This window comes from Arvicola amphibius, chromosome 5 (genome assembly GCF_903992535.2).
Source record: "Arvicola amphibius chromosome 5, mArvAmp1.2, whole genome shotgun sequence".
NCBI classification, from domain to species: Eukaryota; Metazoa; Chordata; class Mammalia; order Rodentia; family Cricetidae; genus Arvicola; species Arvicola amphibius.
The window spans coordinates 11,195,196-11,216,505 of record NC_052051.1 but is presented as its reverse complement, the minus strand read 5'-3'; the positions used below and the strand labels follow the sequence as shown (position 1 = coordinate 11,216,505).

The 21,310-nt window shown below is 48.9% G+C and overlaps 1 protein-coding gene across 4 annotated transcripts in view; it reads left to right on the top strand.

The window, feature by feature from the left end:
* Slc9a8 (solute carrier family 9 member A8) overlaps positions 1-20,237 on the top strand; it is a 58,775-nt gene extending 38,538 nt beyond the window's left edge. For all 4 annotated transcript variants that reach the window (XM_038329608.1, XM_038329607.1, XM_038329610.1 and 1 more), the window contains exons 11-16: positions 8,353-8,469; positions 10,614-10,696; positions 12,155-12,266; positions 14,371-14,591; positions 16,551-16,697; positions 17,233-20,237. In XM_038329608.1, the coding sequence (XP_038185536.1) occupies positions 8,353-8,469; positions 10,614-10,696; positions 12,155-12,266; positions 14,371-14,591; positions 16,551-16,697; positions 17,233-17,340 (788 nt within the window). In that variant the 3' untranslated portion in view covers positions 17,341-20,237. The remainder of the gene's footprint in view (positions 1-8,352; positions 8,470-10,613; positions 10,697-12,154; positions 12,267-14,370; positions 14,592-16,550; positions 16,698-17,232) is intronic.
* The last annotated feature ends 1,073 nt before the right edge of the window (positions 20,238-21,310 follow it).

The window sequence follows — 21,310 nt, the reverse complement described above, 5'->3', positions numbered from 1 at the left end:
TCTTCCACCACACAGCAAGTTTAGCCTGGGCTTCATGAGATTCTGCCTCAGAAACACTCAAACTCTGAGATGGCTCAGCAAGTGCAGGCAGCTGCCACCAAAACTGATGGCCTTAATTTGATCCCCAGAATTCCCATAGTGGAAGGTTGAGAACTGACTCCAGCATTTGTCCTCTGCCCTCCGCGTGTGTACACACTCCCGAAAACATAGACAGAAGGCAGACAGACAAAGTAGCTAAATCAGTGTACTCTATTTAAAACGTCAGGGGCTAGAGAGATGGGTCAGTTGGTAAAGTGCTCACTGTGGAACATGAGGATGTGAGTTTGGACCCGCCTTGCTCAAGTGAAAGCTAGGTATACAGCGTGCGTGTGTCTGTAACCCCAGCACTGGGGCGCTGAGACGTGGAGATTCTCAGAGCTTGCTGGCCAGTCAGTCTAACAGAATTGATGAGCTCCAGGTTCAATGAGAAGCCTTGCCTTAAAAATGAGATCAAAAGCAGAAGACACCTGAAGTCAAACTCCAACCTCCACATGCACATACATACAAACAGGCATGCAGATGCCCATATAGAGCGTGTACACAGCACAAAAGCAAAGCAAAACACCTGCTGCTGTCGCACTGGAATTAGAGCAGTGATGTCTGGTCCCCTGAACTGAGTGAGGTTCAGAACCGGCTTATCCAGCTCCCTCCAGCAAGCTTCTCATGAAACCACACGCTGCAACAGGATAACATAGTGGGGCTTACACGCAGGAAAATGTATTATTTGTTTTGATTTTTTTTTTTTTGAGGCGGTTTCTCTATAGCTTTGGATCCTGTCCTGAAACTAGCTTTTGTAGACCAGGCTGGCCTCATATTTGTTTTGATTTTTGAAGTGGGAATTTAGCCCAGGTTAGCTTTGAACTCAAAATATTCCTGCCTCAGCCTCCTTCATAGCTGAGGTGTGTTCCCTCGCTGGCTGGCACTTAGGTTTTAACCTCACCAGCCCCTGGAGTGGGTATCCAGTTGATTAGGTTGTGAGGTTATGAGACTTAAACACTGGCTCCCTGAACCCCATACTTCCCAGGTGCCTATTTCCCTGCTGTAGGAGGAGGGGCTGTCCACTGAGCACTGGTTTCTGCAGCCTTCCATGCTGTGGGATCAGTCAGCAGCCTGTCTGTTAGCTTTCTGCCCCAAGTGGTGTAGATCCTGTGTCCACTATTTGTCAAATTGTAAGAGCACCAGCCTTGCAGGTCCAGCACAAGCTCCATGCCTTGTTCCTAGGTGCAGGTACAGCTGAATGAGGAGGGCTCCTTGACACCAGGACTCCACCCTTAGGTAAGGGCTGTATGAGGAAGAGAAGCAGCACACGGATCGGACTGAACTCTGCTGTGGGAAGGCTTCTCCTTTAAACTGCAGTGGGTTGATCTCTACAGTAGTAAACAGCAGCTGTCCATGTTGGTGTTCTTTTGAGTTTAAACTACAGTGGGGTTGATCGGGTTGATCACAACAATAACAGCAGCCATTGATGTATGGTGTTCTGTTGAGTTTTGATGGATGTGTGTAGTCACAGGGCTCTGGTCAGATCTCTGTGTCTTCTGCAGTCACCATGAACTGCATTGTTAGTAGTTCTTTCCCAGATGTCACTAGGTGACATTATGTGACATCTAGTCGTTGGTACCTGATTCTGTCTATGACAGAGGTGGCAGGAAGCACTAGCGCACTACCATCTCATTCAAGGGGTGATCAGAGTTTCCACTTTGGCCTGTGAATATTCTCAAATGTTTTTGATTATGTGACTTTGCTAGGTGATGTGATGCATATCAGTTTTACTTTTTTGTTATTGTCTTGTTTGTTTTGAGACAGGGTTCTCTGTCACTCTGGAGCCTGTCCTGAAACTTGCTTTGTAGACCAGGCTGGCCTTGAACTCACAGAGATCCACCTGCCTCTGCCTCCTGAGTGCTGGCAGTAAAGACAGGCACCACCACTGCCCAGCCTCAGTTTTACTTTGTTAAGAACTGTTTAGTGTTTGACAGCCAGGCCTACAGAGAGAAACCCTGTCTCGAAAATCAAAAAAACAAACAAGCAAACAAACAAAAACCCATTTTCTTGTGTTTTTCCAGCAGATCATGGGCATATAAATTTTTTTAAAAGGTTTTTTTGAATGTAGCTAATTCATGTATTTTCCCAAAAGAGAGCCTCAGTGGCACCATCCCTGACCTCTGATTCTTTGGGCCTGTATGGGTGACAATTTAAGTAGCTGAGATCGTCTAAGGGTCAGGGTGGTCAGGTGTGGAGAGGCTTCATGGGCAGACTCCTGAACTGTCCCTTGAAGTGCCCATCTGGGCTCTTCTCGGTCAGACTCAGCATCCATGTGGTAAGAAACTCTATCTCAGAAGTGAAGATGCTGCCCAGCAGGTCTGCAGCTCCCTAATTAAGAGAGAGAACTGTGCATTCGTCCTGGCGGCCACTGCTCTGGTACTCTCCCATACCAAGTGTTCTTGGTGTACTTAACCCTGGTCCAGTGCAACATGACCACCTGCAGCCCTTTGCCTAGACTGCCCCCTACAGGAACTGAGCAACACTGTTCTGGACAGATCCTGGGAAATTTCCATACAGGCTGCTCCCTGAGCCTTCGCTCTCTGGAGCAAGTATTTATAGTTCCTTCTGCCAGTCACAGCAGCCTCTCTCTTTGTAGCATGACGGAGCTGTGGTTCAGCTGATGGGGGCATTGTAGCTTGGGTTAACATTACATTGAGATTAAAAGCATGTCGATGACCTTTGTCTAAGGCAGCCCTGTGAGCACTGGACTTAGGAGGGCCAGAGAGCTTGAGACCACTCCCTGTCATGGCCTCCCTCCTAGTCCATGGGTGCTTCTTGGTGCTGGTTGCTGCTATAGTGCTGGACAGAGGGGCCCAAGGCCAGGACCTCACATGTGCTGAACGTGACTTTCCAAACTGGCATCCCTGCCTGCTGTCACATTTTTGTAAATTTTTATTTATTTTATTTATTAATTTTTAGATTATTTTTTGCATGTTTTGTTTTTTGATAACATGGGCTTTCTGTTGGGTAGCTCTGAGTTTCCTGACACTCAACACAGATCTGCCTGCCTCTTCCTCTTGAGTGCTAGGATTAAAGGTTTGCCTTTAATTAAAGGCTTGCCACCATGCCTGGTTGATGGGGAAACTCTGTCAACCAATCACATCTAGTTAAGGCATGGCTACCGGGGGGCCCAGGAAAAAAAAAAACTGGGAGGATCCTGGGAGGACCCAGGTGCACTCGCTCTCTGAGCGGCGCCCACCGGGCAGATAGGAAGTCAGTCCTCCCACTCTTGTAGCGTGAGTTTCCCCTTATAACCATTAAAATATAATTGTTATTCTTGAGCTGGCCTGGTTAGTTAATGGACTGACCTAATTCGCAACACCTGACTAGATTTATTGTTGTGTATGATTGTGTACCACATAAATGCCTGGGAATTGTGGGTGATTGTTAGCTACCACATGGTTGCTAGGGCTCACACTCAGGTCCTTTGCAAGAGCAGCAAGTACCCTTAACCGCCAAGCCATCTTGCCAGCCTCCTGGTGTCACATTTGATGGCTATGGTGGTACTGCAGGATGAGGGAGGATCAGCTTTCCTAGAGAACACCTTCAGGGACACAGTGAGAGCAGGCAAAGATGGGGAGTGCTAGGGGTTCTTTGTCCACTGCAGCTCTAGGAAAAGCCCACTTTGTACTTACTGCCCCTTCCCTTTGTTCATCTGCTTTGGATTATCTCCTTGTCTGTCCCCTTTTGCAGACAAAATGGGAGCATAAAGGAAAGGGCTGCTTCATTGGAGGTTGGGGATACAACATTCCAGTCCTTCTGTCATGTACACAGCCCAGCCCTGTGGGGATTTCCAAGAGCAGGTGCTGTGTGGGGATTTCCAAGAGCAGGTGACCTGTTTTGCAGGGTCTAGTGTGTGGTCAGTTCAGTGGCTAGTATGTGACACAGCTTGTGATCTTTGTCTTGCACAAGTGTAGTTTTAACTGCTTCTCCAAAATGGTGGAAGCAAATTAAAATTTGGCTTATAAGTGGCTTTAAAAAAAAAAAAACTCAGTTTCCTTCTGCTCAGATGGGACTGAGAGTATCTTAAAGGTCCATGAGGCCACCCTTTATATCCTGGTTCTTAGGTGACAGTACCAGCCACACAGCCATGGAGCCTGGTACTGTGTGTGGCAAGTCTTCCTCTGTCCTGGCAGCCAGCTCCCAAATCACAATAAGGATACTTCTTATTAATTATGAAAGCTCAGTCGATAGCTTGGGCTTGTTTCTAACTAGCTCCTACAACTTAAATTAACCCATTTCTGTTTATCTGCTTGCTGCCCTGAGGCTCGTTTACCTCATCCACATTCGGTCCATCTTGCTTTCCTGCTTCTGTGTCTGGCTGGCAGTTTTGCCTTCTTCCCAGTGTTCTCTCTGCCCCCAAAATCCTGCCTAGCTATTGGCCATTTAGCTTTTTATTAAACCAATCACAGTGACATGTCTTTACACAGTGTAAAGGAACATTCCACATTTCCCCCTTTTTATCCAAATAAAAAGGAAAGTTTTTAATGCTAACATAATAAAACTAAAAACAATAAGAACAATTATTAGGTAAGAATTACATTAACAATGTCCAGCCCATTTGTATTTGTCTTATTTTGAGAAAATACTCCATTATTTATTCTATCTTGATGTGTCCAAAGCTCTGAATCTAATTTATCTTTTGTAATAACTAACAAAAGCTGCAGTTATAACTACCTAGTCTTCAACTCCGTCAAAAACCCCAGAAGGATATAATATTACCTGCATAAACAGGAAGTGCAGAGCAAAAAAAATTTCAAAACTATAGAAATGACAGATACAGCTGGCTGCCTAGACAGTCATCCAAGCTTCCTCTGTAATGTTGGGGCATCCATCTTTAGCCTATGAACTAGAATATCTGACATATTTTTTCTGTGAAGCAAGAATTTTGAAGGACTGATCTACATTATTTTGGCAATGTTTGGCAGTCACTTTTGTGTCCTGCTTATCCAATTTGGACAGCATACTGTCAACAGTTGAAGAAAGGGCCATTTCTTGCCCACTGGCTTACTTTTGCTATAAAGAAAGCAAACTCCATATGGAGTTCTTTGATGTCAGTCATTTCTGAAATAGATCAGTGCTGCCAGGAGCAGACATGTCTCACTGTCATAAACAACCTTATGTTATTAAAACATCTCAAATGCCATATTTTGTAGATCTGTGAAGTGTTTGAAGACCACCTGTCTACCTCAAAAATCTGTTTCACCTTGAAAACATATCTACCACAGCTACAAGTTTGATTGGTATAAATGATTGATTACTAACCTGCATTTTTTAATTATTTTAATTCGTTTGTAATAATAGCTTTTAAAGACTAGAAATTTATATTCCATTGTTAAATGAGTTGCATAGGTATAATACCTTAAACAATAGCAGAGGGGGCTGGAGAGATGGCTCAGTGGTTAAGAACACTGGCTGCTCTTCCAGAGGTCATGAGTTCAATCTCCAGGAACCACATGGTGGCTCACAACCATCTGTAATGAGATCTGGCGTCCTCTTCTGGCATGCAGGTGTACATGCAGACAGAATGTTGTATACATAAATAAATCTTTAAAAAATAGCAGAAACATAAGTATGTTCTAACAAATAACCTTAAATCTGTATCAATATACAAAAAGATCCATACCAATGTCAAATATTTGAGACTACTGGTTGTTTAAAAGTAGACTCAACAATTCACCCTTTTATCCCACCATTTCTATATTGTATCCCCCTTTTTCCCTTCAGAAAGAGATCCCTGGATCTAATCTTTGTTTAGCTTTCTCCCTGACCATGACCAGTAACAATTCATAACCAACCCCCCAAATGATGACAAATATCTATAAACCCACCAAATGACCAAAATCCACCCATCCCACCTCTTGGGAATGCTAGACTGCTTCCTGTTGTCTGGGGGCTCTGGCATCTTTGGGGGACCCTGAGAAAATTAGGATAATGGTCAAGTCCTGGCGAATAGTCTGTGAGGGTGGACCATCTCAGCCAGCAGCCTTGAAGCTGTTCTGGATGCAGAACTCTGAGGAAATTGCAGCAGAGGCACTCTGAGAGGCTGGATCACCTAGGCCACTCGTCTTCATTGGTATCTGGTCTCCTTGCTCTGAAAACACACAAACCTTTAAAGGTAATATAATATCTATATTAACATAAGACGGACTATGTGCTGTACATAATCGAGCCGGAGATGAGTGTTTATTTCATGTTTGAGCAGGTAAAGTATACGTCACATGTCTTTCTTTTTGTTTGTAACCAGAATTTTCAGGGGGTCTTCTCTGATCAAATCTGATCTCCATCAACCTTGAATGAATCCACAGCCTTTCATTTTCTGTGGAAACAAAAGCATAACTTCTTCCCCACTGTAACATAGTTTTTGACTTTCATTTTGAAGTTAAGACTTTTTTTTTTTTTTTTTTTTTTGAGACAAGGTTTCTCTGTGTAACAGCCCTAGCTATCCTGGAACTAGCTCTTCTAGACCATGCTGGCCTCGAACTCACAGAGATCCACCTACCCCTGCCTCCGAGTATTGGGATTAAAGGCATGCACCACCACTACCCATCTAAAACATTGTTAAAATATATAGGGTAATTTAATTTAGCAGTCCCTTCTACAACCCAGTGTCTCTCATCAGCTGTTATCTGTTCATTATCATTTTAAAATTTCAAAATTAACAAAGTACCATATAAGGTCAAACTCCTATTTTATAATATTTCCCATCCTTACATGGATTATCCTTTTTTTATTACTTTACTTTTCTAATTCTGAAAAATAAAGGCTACTTTATTTTTCAATTATTTTTTATGATTGTCTATACCCTGCTTTTTTTCCCCTTTAAGCCTACACACATTGTTAAACACACTGTAACCTGTTTAGAGTTTTTTTCTCTTTGAATTGGCTTTACTACGTATCTGTAATTTTTTTCTGTCTACATGAGCAAAACCTTAAACCACTGCACAGCTTAGCTCATGGTACACTAGTGACTCAAGCCCACAGGCAGTGACTGAGAGATGCTTTTCAGTACTGCAGCCTGCATGAGAGACTGTGGGACTAAAAAGTCACATTTGGCTCTGTTTTTGTGTGTTTGCAGCCTTTTAAAAAAGCTTTCTCAGGTCTTATGTGGAAATATGTCCTCCACGTTGGGTGCCATATGTTGCGAGTCTTTCTCTGTCCTGGCAGCCAGCTCCCAAATCACAACAAGGATACTTCTTATTAATTATAAAAACTCATTCAGTAACTTAGGCTTGTTTCTAACTAGCTCTTACAACTTAACCCATTTCTGTTCATCTGTGTGCTGCCCCAGGCTCGTTTACCTCATCTACATTCTGTCCATCTTGCTTTCCTACTTCCTCCATGTCTGTCTCTCGACTTCTGTCTTTTTTCCAGCATCTTCTCTGCCCTGAAAATCCTGTCTAGCTATTAGCTTTTTATTAAACCAGTCACAGTGACACATCTTCACACAATGTAAAAGAATATTCCACAACTGTGATGTTCAGTTCATATCTTTTACTCACCCCTGACTATTGTGGGAGCAGGGCCGAGGGAACTGTAGCTTGGAGATGGGGAGCCACTTGGCCAGTGTCACCAGCTGGCAGAGAGAGGCAAGGCCCTGGCCATTTCTCTGTAGCTTCTGAAAGGCCTCAGGATTGTGTGTCTGCAGCCCCCCTTCTCTCCCTGCCTCTGTCTCTCCCCACACCTTGTTCCTCACTTTCTTTCTCTGTCTCCTTCTCATTTTTGAGGCAGAGTTTTATGTAGCCCAGGCTGCCCTCAAACTTGCTATTTAACCAATGATGACCTTGAATTTCTGACCTGCTGTCTACTTCCCAGTTGGTGATATTGCCGGTGTGTGCCACCACATCTGGTTATGTACTACTAGGGATGGGACCCAGGACTTCTTGCATGCTAGGCAGACAGTCTGCCAACTGAAACTGTATCCCAGTTTCTTTCTGTGTTCTTTTTCTTTCCTTTTTGTGTACCTGCATGTTTTGCCTGAATGTGTGCCTTTGTACTGCTTGCAAAGCTGGTGCTCATGGAATCAAAAGAGGGTGGCGGGTCCTCTGGAACTGGAGTCACACATAGTTGTAAGCTACCTTGTAGGTGCTGGAAACCGAGTGTGGGTCCTGTGGAAGGGTAGCCACTGCTTGTTACCTCTGAGTCATCTTTCCAGACCCTCCATTTTCTTAAATCCCTAATATTTGGGGTTCTGGGACCCAGGGAAGAGTGTGGTCTAATCTGCACACCTGTCCTGTGCTGTGTGTCATGTCTTCCCTCTGCCCCTCTCTCCAGGCATCATGGCTATCCTGTTCTCTGGCATCGTGATGTCACATTACACACACCATAACCTCTCCCCAGTCACCCAGATCCTCATGCAACAGACGCTCCGGACAGTGGCCTTCCTGTGTGGTGAGTCCCACCTCTGAGTGTCCACACAAACTGGGATTCCTGCCCTGGTCGGGTGTAAGCTAGGGTTTTTCCTTGGCAGCAGGGCCCAGAATCCTTCCAAGCCCAAGCAAGTACCATGCTCCTAACTCCTGGGTTGGTTTCTGTGGTTTTGTGATTCCATAGAAGATGTACAATACTTAAGAAATGGACGTTTGGTGCCTGTAGTTTATGGCCAAAAATGGAACTGCTGCTGAACATTCTGGATGTTAATGTGGAGATCTCCACAGATGTTCCTTAGAGATGATGCTGAGGGTGGTCAAATGGCCCCACCCTTGAGTGGTGGGGTCTTAGGCTTTCCATCTAGGGGCACTGTGAGCTTCTAAACGAGGGCATCCTAGCCCTGGGGGAAATTCCAGAGATGTGTTCCCCTGGGATGAATATGAGGCCTGTCAAGCAGTGACAGTTGGAGCTTCCTCCCCCTCCATGTACCACACACCCACTCCTGTTCATACCTGGAGTAAAGATGCTATCTTTAACCATCCCTCTAAACTGCTCAGGTGTGCATACGCGCTGGGGCTAGACCTCAGCTGCAATTTTAGCATTCCTTGGTGTTGAGGGGCCTTGTTTCACTTTGGAGCCGGGGATGGCAGGGCTGTCTGCAAGGTAGGGAAGCTGGGTAAGGAGAGGCCAGATAGCCCATTGCCAAGGTACAAGCTAGGAGACAGGCCTATAGTGCCCCAGTGGCTGTTTGATCCACGGCTCTTTTTTTTTTTTCTTTTCTTCCGAGACAGGGTTTCTCTGTGGCTTTGGAGCCTGTTCTGGAACTAGCTCTTGTAGACCAGGCTGGCCTCGAACTCACAGAGATCTGCCTGCCTCTGCCTCCCGAGGGCTAGGATTAAAGGCGTGTGCCACTACTGCCCAGCTGATCCACAGCTCTTACCAGAAAGCCTTGGCCAAAGGCTCTGACCTGGTCCTCACAGGGTGGAGCAGAGAACAGCGCACCTCTTGGCTTCTGTTTTGTGCCCCTGACCAGCTCTAGTTAGTACTCAGTTCTGGGACTGTACATGCACGCCATCTCTGAAACGCCATCACAGCATCCGTGGGAATTCACCAGGCTCTTTGTGAGGAGGTTAGCCAGTGCGCTAGGCTGCCTTCATGTAGCTTGCATTTCCAGAAGCAGCTTATGTGGCCACCCTGAAAGGATGGCTTAAGTCAAGCACACTTCCCGCTGTTAGGGAGAAGTGGAGTAGGCCTGAATGCACTGGCTTGAAGGATCGCACTTTATTAGATAAGGTGTCCCAGGGAGGGGGAGGGACAAGCACCTGGCTAGTGCTGTGTTGAAGAATACATAAGCCACTGCAAACGCCACTGAAGTGATTTAAATAGCCTCACCAGCTGATGTGCACATTTTAAAATGAAATCCCTGTCTCCTTAGGTGTTGGACTCTTTAGGCTCTTCTTTTGGGCCCCGTAGTTTAATCAGGAGCCTGTAAATTTATGAGGTGCTCTTTTTAGCACACACAGTGTTTGCACCAAGTGTGACTAAGTCTGCAAATGGGTCCTTCCCACAAGCTAACCCTGTGGGTTTGCTGCCTCTTGAACCTCCAGCCAACATCGGTACATTCTGTCCACCAGTGGGTGCTGTCGGCACGATGAACTGGGAGGGAGTTAACTAAAGCCCCCTTTCTCACTTGTCATACGGAACCTACAGTCAAATGCTTGGAATTCTTGCCATTTTGAGCCATGTAGGATCCTGACTGATTCTGTGTTCAGCAGATACACAGGTGGGAGCTTGTTTTATTTGCATACAGTATCTGACAGCTTATTATGTTGGGAAATTGTCAATAGCAGAGATAAATTGCCTGTGTGACAGTAAAGGAGGAAGCTGGTCATGGTGGTTCATGCCTGCAATTCCAGTACTCAGATTGCATTCTAGGCCAGCCTGGGCCAGATAGCAGGACCTTATCTCATTCCATCTACCCCGCCCCCCCCCCCCACACACACACCAAAAAAATACTAAGTACAAAGTCTAACCACAGTATCTGGTGCAAGATTTTTCCAGAAAATAAGATGGCTGTTGGTGTGACTTGGGAATGCCTGCTTAAGTTATTACTGGATTGTAAGAAAGGAACTGGAGTGAATAATCCATTCTTTGATTTCTTTCAGAAACATGTGTGTTTGCATTTCTTGGCCTGTCCATTTTTAGTTTCCCTCACAAGTTTGAAATTTCCTTTGTCATCTGGTGCATAGTAAGTATTTTCTTGTTTTTATTGAATGTTTATTGTTAGAATATCAACTACATGGTCTGGAACCATCTATATAACTATGACCAGTTTAGAGCCGACAACTACAGAGACGTAATTCTGTTGAAAATGACTTTTCTTTAAAAAATCCCAGACATAAGCATCTGGATGTTTTATATTTTCAGTGTCCTTGAATGGTGTGGTCACCTTCAAACAGTACAGTCTTAGCCAGAGCATGTCAGTGGGTGCCCATAACCCCAGCACTTGGGAGATGTAGGCAGGAGGATTAAGAGTTTAAGGCCAGCTGGGTGTAATGGTGCACACCCTTAATCCCAACACTTGGGAAGCAGAAGCAGGCAGATCTCTGTGAGTTTAAGGCCACCCTGGTCTGTGTAGCAAGTTCCAGACTACATACACAGTGAGACCCTGTCTCAAGAAAGTTTTTTTTAATGATTTATTTATTTTTATTTTATGTGCACTGATGTTCTCTCCAGGCCCCCAGAAAGAAGTCTTAAGGGCAGTTTTAACTACATTGCACGTTCAAGAACAGCCTAGGCTCACAAGCAGAACCTGCCTCAAAGGAAAGGAGAAATGTGTTCAACTGCACGAGACCCCAGTTATTTTGGGTCCTTTTGACTCTTTCCCGTTCCCATGTGACCTCCATTTAGAGTGGCTGCCTGCCTATGTCAGTCTGTCCTGTGACACAGGTCTGGGGGAAAGCCTTGGGAAGGCCTTTCACAGCTAACCCAGGGCCTTGTGCAGAAGCAGATGCTTGGCGCCCAGCCCTTACCCCAGCCCCTTGGAGCTGTGGTTGTTTAAAGTAGGAGGCTTTACCCCACAATAGGCCCAGGACTTGAGCCACCTTTGTGCTCCCAGGTAGGCCTCACTCAGCCAGTCCTCCTTGCTCTGAGGAGCCAGACCCCAGAGCAAAGGCAGAAGTACCTGTGTCCCCTCTTCCCCACAGTGCCACAGTGGGGAGGATTAGCATAAGCCCATCCCATTATGGATTCCTAGTTGTCTCTAGGCCCCACTGGGAGCCTGGTGGTGCTGCCTTTGTTCTGAGGCTGTATGACTAAAACCTAGGATGATGCTTCTAACCTCTTCTAGCATCTGAGACAAAATGTCAGACTGAAAAGCTCCACCCAGGCTGAGCCAGGGCAGCAGCACATGTGTGAGGCTCTGACTGTTGGGGCCTCTCTAGCTGAAGGCAGGACTACCTTAGACAGGTGTGTTACACTGATGTTGGGGTCTCTCTAGCTGAAGGCAGGACTACCTTAGACAGGTGTGTTACACTGATGTTGGGGTCTCTCTAGCTGAAGGCAGGACTACCTTAGACAGGTGTGTTACACTGATGTTGGGGTCTCTCTAGCTGAAGGCAGGACTACCGTAGACAGGTGTGTTACACTAATATTGGCCTGAAGGTGCAGTGGATTCCTCCTGCATTGAGCACATTGATATCAACAGGTACTGGTACTGTTCGGCAGAGCTGTCAACATCTTCCCTCTGTCCTACCTGCTGAATTTCTTCCGAGATCACAAAATTACCCCCAAGATGATGTTCATCATGTGGTTCAGTGGTGAGTGGCAGCCAGGGTGGGTGGGCCTAAACCTGGGCTGTGTACATGGGCCCCTGGCAAGTCAGGCTCCAACAGGTGTTACCAGATGGCGTCCTTGTCACAGCACCATGAAGTGGTTGGCCCTTTTCCAACTCTGGAATGAGGATGCTCAGGTTCCAGGAGGGCAAAGATCATGCCTAGCATCCAGGAACCCTTGGAGGCAAAGCAAGAACCTGTCCAGCTCCATGCATACCCTGGGCAGGCCTGTGTAGCATGGTGTGTGGTGTGGGGTGGTGCTAAGCATGGGGATTCGACCCACTGCCTCCTGATGCTATCCAGGTTATTTCTTCTTCTGCTGCAGAGCCTTAGGAACTCTAACTCTCTGTTCTCTTCCTATTAAGTGTCATTAGTCAGGTGTGGAGGCACAGGCCGTGATCCCAGCAGAGACAGGCAGATCTCTCTGAGTTCCAGGCCAGCCAGGGCTACAGAGTGAGACCATCTCAAAAAATAAAATAAGTAAATATAACTGAATATTTCCATGTGGGTTGAAGTGCTTCATAATGTTCACTACAATTTGCCTCATAGTTCTTTTTCTTCAGAAAGGCCTTATTGTAAAAACTGAGCTAAGTACACTGGCACTTACCTGTAATGCCAGCTACTTGGAAGAACAGGGCAGGTGGATTTCTAGCTTGAGTCCAACCTGAACCCCTGTCTCACATAAACATGTAGAGATCTAGCTGACCTGAAACTTGCAATGGAGTCTAGGTTTGAACTTGCAGCCATCCTCCTTGCCTCTGCCTCCCAAGTGCTGGAATTATCATTTAAACAGTTAATGTCTCCTCCCAGTCAAAACCAGAGCTACTCTCCCAGCCCCAGCTCCTCACTCTCCTCATTTTCTCCACCTCTGTTCCTGTCTGCTGTGCTGGCCTTGGCCCCGAGCAGCTCACCAGTGGCTTCTGCAGAATCATCCCTTGACCTAGTGTATCTGCCATGCTTCAGGCTCCCTCTTCCCACTACTGTTGCTAGTATACCAAAGACACCTCCCCAGTCTCCCACTCAGCCCTTCCCACACCGACCCCAGACAGTGGCATCCTGGGTCCTGGCCCCACCTCTTTCTGAGTCTGTGTTCTGACAGTATTGGACTTCCTGATCTGGCCTTTTCATCTATCCAGCTCTCCAAACCAGCCCTTCCTTTGGAACCCAGTTCCTACTCCTTTCTATTTCTGGGTGTCATGGGCCACAGCGAGTTCCTTGAGCCCACTGCCTGCCTGCTGCTTGGCTTGTCCTCCCTTCCATGGGAAGCAGCACTATGGACTGGTATATATCGCTCCCTTCCTAGCCCTGCTAGGCATACGTGCACACTGAGCCTGTCACATGTGTCAGGTCCCCTCATCCTGTGACCCTTGTAGGTTTGGAGAAGAGTAGCTTGCTCTGCTTATATCTCTGAATCCTGACCTCCTGGCCATCTCAGGTCTGGACTGCTGCAGCAGCCAGGCTTCTCAGAGCCCCCACTCCCCTTACATGTCTTAGCTGCCTCTTCTGAATTTAGTTTTGTGTTTACTGACCTAGCTGCTCTGGGACCTTCTGGAGGCAGGGCTCAGGAGCCTCTGCTCTGTGTGTATGGTACAGAGCAACTGGCTCCAGCTCTGCCCACACCCCTAGTCCTGTCATCATTACCAGCAAGCTCCGCAGATAGGAGAGTCACTCGGCAAATCATACCCTGTCTGCTGCACTTCTACTCTAGGCTGGTCCCTGCCTGGGCACTGTGGAGAGTGGAAGCACCTGCTGGGCAGGTTTCTGTGGCAGATAGCCCTGTCTGTGCACAGAACACCTAGTAGGGGGCCTGGGGCACCCGGGTAGGACTCAGCTACCATCGCTGTCATATAACAGATCTGATGGGTCCCCGAGTACGCCTGCTACACGGTGCCATGGCTGTAGTCACCTTGCCTGGAACCAGCCCATGCAGAACACACAAGGGAATTCAGCCTGTCTGCCCTGCTACCTACTCTCACATCCTAGGCCATTTCTGCAGGTCCTACTGTTAGTGGTGCTAAGCTGGAGCCACTTTCTTCTCTGTTCTCTCCCTGCTTCTTGCTTGGCCCTGAATCTCCATTTACCGTTCCAGGCCTTCGAGGGGCCATCCCCTATGCCCTGAGTTTGCATCTGGGCCTGGAGCCCATGGAGAAGCGACAGCTCATCGGCACCACCACCATTGTCATTGTGCTCTTCACCATCTTGCTTCTGGGAGGCAGCACCATGCCTCTCATCCACCTCGTGGACATTGAGGATGCCCGGGCACGCCGCAGGAACAAGAAGGACGTCAACCTCAGCAAGACTGAGAAGATGGTTAGTGCGGCTGTGGGCCCTGTGGCCTGTCTGCCAGGGAGAGCAGGTCAGGCTCTCACATATGCATTTGCTTACCCCAGGGTCAGCCAGCAGTGCAGGCCTGAGAACAGGTGCGGCAACTTGGCTTCTGAAGCATGACTCTGGGGTAGGGCGTGTGCCAGCCTTGTGACCTGCCAAAGCCACAGCAGCTGAGAACTGATGCCATCTGTAGCTCAGGACATTTGAAGTAGAGCCTGGTCCTATGCCAGAGTCCCGGGAGAGTGCCTCAGCCGCCAGGAGCTGAGCCAGAAGGCCAGGTCAGGGACCAGATGGTTTCAAAATTAGGTATTCTTCAGTGTGTGTTTATACCTCTCGATAGGGACCAAGAGGATGATGGCTTGTAGCTGGGGGGTCAGCTCAAGGTGGCATCCTCAAGGACACAGGGGTCATGGTTTAGGGATAGAAGGGTTCAGGGCCCCGACATTGGAAACTGAGGCTGCTGTGCCCCCTTGCACACCTCTGCTTCCTGTGAGTCACCTCCTGCTGCCTACTCTCAGGCTGGGACCACCTTGCATTGGCTCCCTGCCCTTCCTTCCTCATGGCAGCAACCCTGACTCCTGACCCACCTTTCTACCCACCCTCTGCATTCTGAGATGCATTTCCTTCTAGTCTCCCTCTTTGAGGACGATGTCAGTAACTTGGGTCAATCATCACAGTGCTATCTGGAATGGGAGAGTCAGGGCCATTGGTCCAGGGCCTTTCCTCTAGGTAGCCAGCCTTGGACTCTGCAGGTCCTTTTCATGCTCAGAGTCCTCTCTTCCCAGCGTCTAGCTAACCAGTTTGCTTGGGGTTGTGTTGTGATTTTTTTACTTTTTTGTTCTTGCTGGTTTTGTTTCCTTATTTTCAACTTTTTAAAAGTCTGCATCTGTCTGTGTATGTGTAAGCTGTGTGTGTGCGCTCACGTGTGCGTACATGTGTACATGTACTCATGCCCATGCAATAAGAGAGCATTAGATCCTCCAGAACTGGAACTACAAGCAATGATGAGCCTAACATGGGTACTGGGAACTGAACTGCAGTCCTCTGGAAAAGCAGCAAACATTCAGAACGACTGAGCCATCTTTCCAGCCCATTTTTGTGTTTTCTTTTTTTTTTTTTTTTTTTTTTTTTGGTTTTTTGAGACAGGGTTTCCCTGTAGTTTCTAGAGCCTGTCCTGGAGCTAGCTCTTGTAGACCAGGCTGGCCTCGAACTCAGAGATCCGCCTGCCTCTGCCTCCCGAGTGCTGGGATTAACATTTTTGTGTTTTGATATGGGCTCACTGTAGATTAAACTGGACTTGACTGTGTTGTGGCTACAGCTGCCTTGCAGTGTTTTTGCCTCTACCTCCCAAGTTCTGGGAATTACAGATGGGATCCTTGTGTAGGTTGACATTTCTGCCAAGGCTACAGTCAGTCCCTCTTGGACAACCATAACACAGGCACTTGGACTCTACAGGAAGCAGGGTCTTTTATAGTCCCCAGTCTGCAGGTGAGGAGGATACTGAGGCACAAAAAAGGTTCCACTCAGAGCCTGTACTCACCGACAGATGCTCTAACTAGGTTTTGAGAGGAGGGTCCCAGCAGCAGTGTAGGAAGTTATTAAGTGTGCAGATGTGGTAGCCCTCCCGCTAACCTGCTATTGCAGGAATTACAGCTGGGGCTGAAATGTGTAGCATCTTCAGGGCTCTCAGACCCCAGAGATTGACCATGCACTCCTCCACTGTCCTCTGCACTGCAGGCCCAGGCAAGCAGGGCTTTGCAACTTTGGAGACTCCTATGCACAAAACTTGTCATTGGGCCTTCCTGCAGAGAGTAGGCTTTGCGAGCCCTTTGGTGATCACCTATACTAGGGTCGCATGCGTTAGGGGTGGTATTCTAGAAGGAAGGCAGAGTGGGGGCTCCCAGGGAAGTGCCTGCTCACACTGCCAGCTCTGTCACACAGGGCAATGCCATTGAGTCAGAGCACCTGTCTGAGCTCACCGAGGAGGAATATGAAGCCCACTACATCAGACAGCAGGACCTCAAAGGCTTCATGTGGCTGGATGCCAAGTACCTGAACCCCTTCTTCACACGGCGGCTGACACAGGAGGTGGGCATATCAGGAATCCCTTGCCTCCCATCAGGCCTGCAGTGGCCAGAGGTGGGGAGGGAAGTCGTTGGAGTACGCTAGTAAGCAGCCTAGCTCTGACCCTGCTGCCCTCATGGACATGAATCAGCTCCTGATGCTGAGCCAAGAAGTCTTAGATCAGCTTGTGACCCTGTCCCTCCAGGCACTGCAGCTGCCTCCTCCAGGGGTGACGGCTCCCCTGGCTGCTCTCCCTCTCTCCACAGCAGCCCCTCACACCCCCAAGACCAAGTCCTCCAACAGCTAAGCAGAAAAGCATGTTATCTCATTTGACAGCAGGGGAAATTGAGGCCCAGCGAAAGCTCACATGCACAGGGCAACATGTTCCAAAGCTGGCAGAGATGAGGTTTACCTAATTCCTAAGGCTGAATTTCTAAAGTGCCATTTCCCCCTCCATCCCTCAGTTCTCACCAGGCCCTCCTGTTACCTCCAACCCATAGCTTCACAGCAGCCTCTTGTTCCCTGACCTTGTCACTGACACTTCCCTGTCTTGCTCCAGGACCTCCACCATGGGCGCATCCAGATGAAAAGCCTCACCAACAAGTGGTATGAGGAGGTCCGCCAGGGCCCGTCGGGCTCTGAGGATGATGAGCAGGAGCTGTTCTGAGTCCACGGTGCCCCAAGCCCAGAAGATGATGCCTCGTGCAGCCTCCTCAGAACACGGGATGGTAGGTTGAGGGCTAGTCTTAGCTAGGAAGCCTGAGGCCCTTGGAGAGTGCTGGCTTTGGGAATGTGACTGGTCTCCATGGCTCACGAGCCAGACCTGCCCCTGTGTTGTTTCTGGGCCTGCAGAACAGAGGAGGGCAGCAACCAGCCTCCTTCCTGCTTCTGTGCCAGGCCCAGAGAAAACTTGGGAGGCTGGCGTGCTCAGCTCACACCGTGCCAGGGCCACACCTTCCTCACACCCCTGGAGCAGCTGTTGGCAGGCACATCTGCTATTTGTCTCTGCATTGTCGAGGTGCCTTGGTGGCGGCAGCGGCAGCAGCAGTTTCAGGCCTGGTGCCAAGGCTGAGAGACTTTAAAAGCCCCACAGTCCTGTCCTGTGTCCCCAAAAAGAAAGGCTGAAGGACCTTTTTCTTGCCATGGAACTGGCACCTCTCAGGCCTGCCTTTGGGCAGACAGCTGCAGCCCTCCTGTGGGCATACTGCAAATGTTTACACTGGTACCTGGCAGGGATCAGCCTGCAGGCTTCCAGGAAAGGTTTTGTTGGACTACTCTTCGAAGAGACAAGGGGGGTCTTTTGACCCTGGAAGCACAGAATCCTTGGGGGCACCTTTCCCAAGTGTCGGAGCTACTTCCATATCCTCTCTCCTCTCCACCACTGCCTCATCCCTCACCTTGTCCTCTGCCCAGAGCCCCGCCTCTTCTTTCACCAGTTCCTGGAGCTTGGGTCCTCTGCCCTCCGTGCCAGGACCCCAGATCTCCAAGACACTGGGGCAGGGGCCACAGCACAGCCGCTGAGGCCAGGGCTCCCTACTCCAGCCAATTGCCTCTGGGGATGCCAGTGACTTTGGGTCACACAAACACACTCCCATGCATGTGTCAGTGTAAGGCGTGCTGGATCACACCACAGGCGATGGTTACTGTCTGATTTCCTCACCTGCCCTTTTATAGCTGCTGCAGTCTCCCCTTCCATGGCCCTTCAGCAACTACTCATGTGGCCATAGTCCTTCCTTGCTCCCCAGGTGGCTTAGTTGTTGTGTATGGCCTTGTCCTCACAGTGGGGACACAGTGGGCCTGAGTGAGCTAGTTGCAGGTGTTTCCCACCTCAGGTACTGTGGTTCTGCTGTTCGAAGCTCTCCACCTCACTTGCTGCAGAAGGTGGCAGAGTTGGAAGCAGTCACTTATCCTTGGCATAACCAAGATATGGTCCTCTTCCTTGTCTCTCGCTTTAAACCTGGAGCTGTAGCCACCTGTGGCCTTGTGTAATTGGGGGTGGGGCTGAGGTCAAGCTGGATTGTTCTCTTTCCAGAACTCAGGCTCCATCTCTAAGATGGAAGTTGCTTTCCAAGCTCAGTGCTTTCTTTGAGCAGTGAGGCACCGGGATGTCACTTACTCAGCCCTTGTCGCCAGGTCTCTGACACAGCACTCTTGGCCAAGACATGAAGTGATCTTCTGGGAACTTGGTGGTAGGACTGTTGCACCAGCCCTGAATGCCAGTATAAGCACCTCTGCCCCTTCCTGGGGAATGTGGACTTAGCAGCTTGGAGAGTGCCCAGCCCTCAAGGGCCCATGGCCAGGGAGCATAGCTCTAGAGGGGATTTCTCAGATGAGAAACAAATGGCTGCCACCACCTTCTCAGACCCGCCCGTTTTGTTGTGTGCAGCGATGGATGTGTATGGTAGAAGAGGACCCAGTTGTGCTGCAGATTTCAGGTCTAGGCCAAGGGACAGGCCAGCTGAGCACACAGAAGGTAATACTTCAGAGTGAGGGGCATGGCTGCCCTTGGAGATCTGGCACTTTAGCCAGTGGGCAGGCCCCACCCTCAAGTCCTGGTGGCCCATCCCTGCAGTGTGTATGAGCCAATTCTTGGGATCAGTGACCTGCTTTCTGCAGTGTTATGGTCACAGGGTTCCTCCAAACAGCCTCATCCTGCATTTTAGGGTGAAACCTGACAGGCTGACGGCCTGATATGCAGATTCCTTTCTGTGCAATAGAATGCCAAGACTGAGCAGAGAAGCCTTCTTAAAACCCACCCTAAGGACTACTAGGTCTACATGTCCATGGTAGGTTCTGGGCTGGGTGGTTGCTGCCCAGATCCCGCCCCCCTTAGCTGTGGAGGTAGAGGTAGAGGTCAGCTGTTCCTGGCTCCCATGTGAGGAGGAATTCAGTGGCTGTCTGCCACCCATAAGGCTTCTAAGATGCCACATGGAGACAGGAGCCCTTCCAATTCTCTCAGAAATAGCAGCTTGATTTCTGTTGGCTGGTGCCCAGGAAACCAGGTCTAAGCGGTGGCAGCGGCAAGTCACCAGGTTCTCTCAGGGTCCCAGAGCCAGGCTGTGTTACCTAAAACTGAATGGTAGGAGGGAGGGAGGGCCTTCTTGTGGCCCTGCTTCTCCATCTAGCCTTCCCCCCTGTCTACCCAGTTTCAGACGAGGGAGGTGCTATGGCCCCCTCACCAAGGCACGATCATGTGTAGTCATGGTGGGACAGGCCACTCTTGGTAGCTGTGGCCCTGATATCCAGCCATGGTTCTGGGTGGGGCGAGAGCTTCTCTTCTCACCAAAGAGAAGCTAGAGGCTCTCTTCACAAGCCTGGGTTCCTTTCTTCTCTGACAGTGGAAGGTTTTGGATGAGCACCGTTTCTGTTGTGGTTTGGGGAGGCATCTGGGAGCCATGTGTGTAAAGTCCCTGGGATCTGAGGGACCCTTTGCTGCTTTCTGGAAGGGGCCTGGGCCTGAGCAGTGCGAATTGTGTCACTCTGCTGGAGTACCCCCTCGCCTGCCTGCCTCCCTCCCCTCACCACCTCCCTGAATAGTTAGAAATAAAAGGCTGTGGAACCAGAGTGCTCAGTTGTGTCAGTGACTTTGCAAAAGCTGGGTTTGCACACTCGTGAATGTGGCTTTGGGTCCCCACAGCTCTCCAGGGCAGCATTAGGCATGTTCCAAGAAGTGAGCCACATGCGAAGCAGAATGCTTCTATTATCCATGGCTTCCTTCCAGAGCTCCAGGCCTCTCAGGGCCTGCTGCTGCTTGGTTGCCCATTGATTTTACAGCTGTCTACATGCAGAAGAATCGAAAACTTATCCATTAAATCCACATGACTGAGGAACCAAAGCCTATCTGGTCCTCAGCGCACAAAGGGAGGCCTTATGTAAGGTCCTGTGCATGCACACACAAGGCAGAAACCAACTTCCTGGTTTCTAGCTCTCAGATTCCTCCACCCACCAGCAGCTGAGAGACTGAAGTGGCACCCGTATCTCCAGGCTGACGATGCACCAAGGGTGCAGGTCACGAGGGCCCCTCTGTGTAGCCTGGGGCCTGTCAGCGAAAGCTGCCCTAGTGTGACATCTCCCAGTACAGACTTAATTAGCGTAAGTCAGGGAACACACAGGTGAACACAGACCAAACTCTCAGGATGCCCTGGCCTTGAAGATGAGTAGTGCCAGCCTGGAGGAGAGGAGGGCTCAGCCCCATGGAAAGATAACCTGGGCAACTCCAGAGAAAAGCCCTCAAGGTAGAGAGAGAAGCAGGAAGAAATAACTTCTTCCGAGACCAGAAGCAGTGGAGAAAAGGGTCCCAGAGCCCCCAAACCATCCCGTGAAGGAACTCAGTCTGAGGAAGAGTATGCATTTAGTGCACGCTAAAAACATGCTGTATTGGGTGTGGTGATACCTGCCTTCCATCCCAGCACTTGGGAGGCAGAGACGGGAATCTGAGTTGGAAGCCAGCTTGGCCTACATAGCAAGTTCCAGGCCAACCAGGGCAATGCACTATGCTGCCAGACATAGTGGTGTATAACCATAATCACAACACTAAGGAGGCTGAGACAAGAAAGATGTCCTCAATTTTGAGCCATCCTTGATTACACAAAAGTAGTCAAAAAGGAAAAAAAGGCAAAGCAGAAAAGACACACATA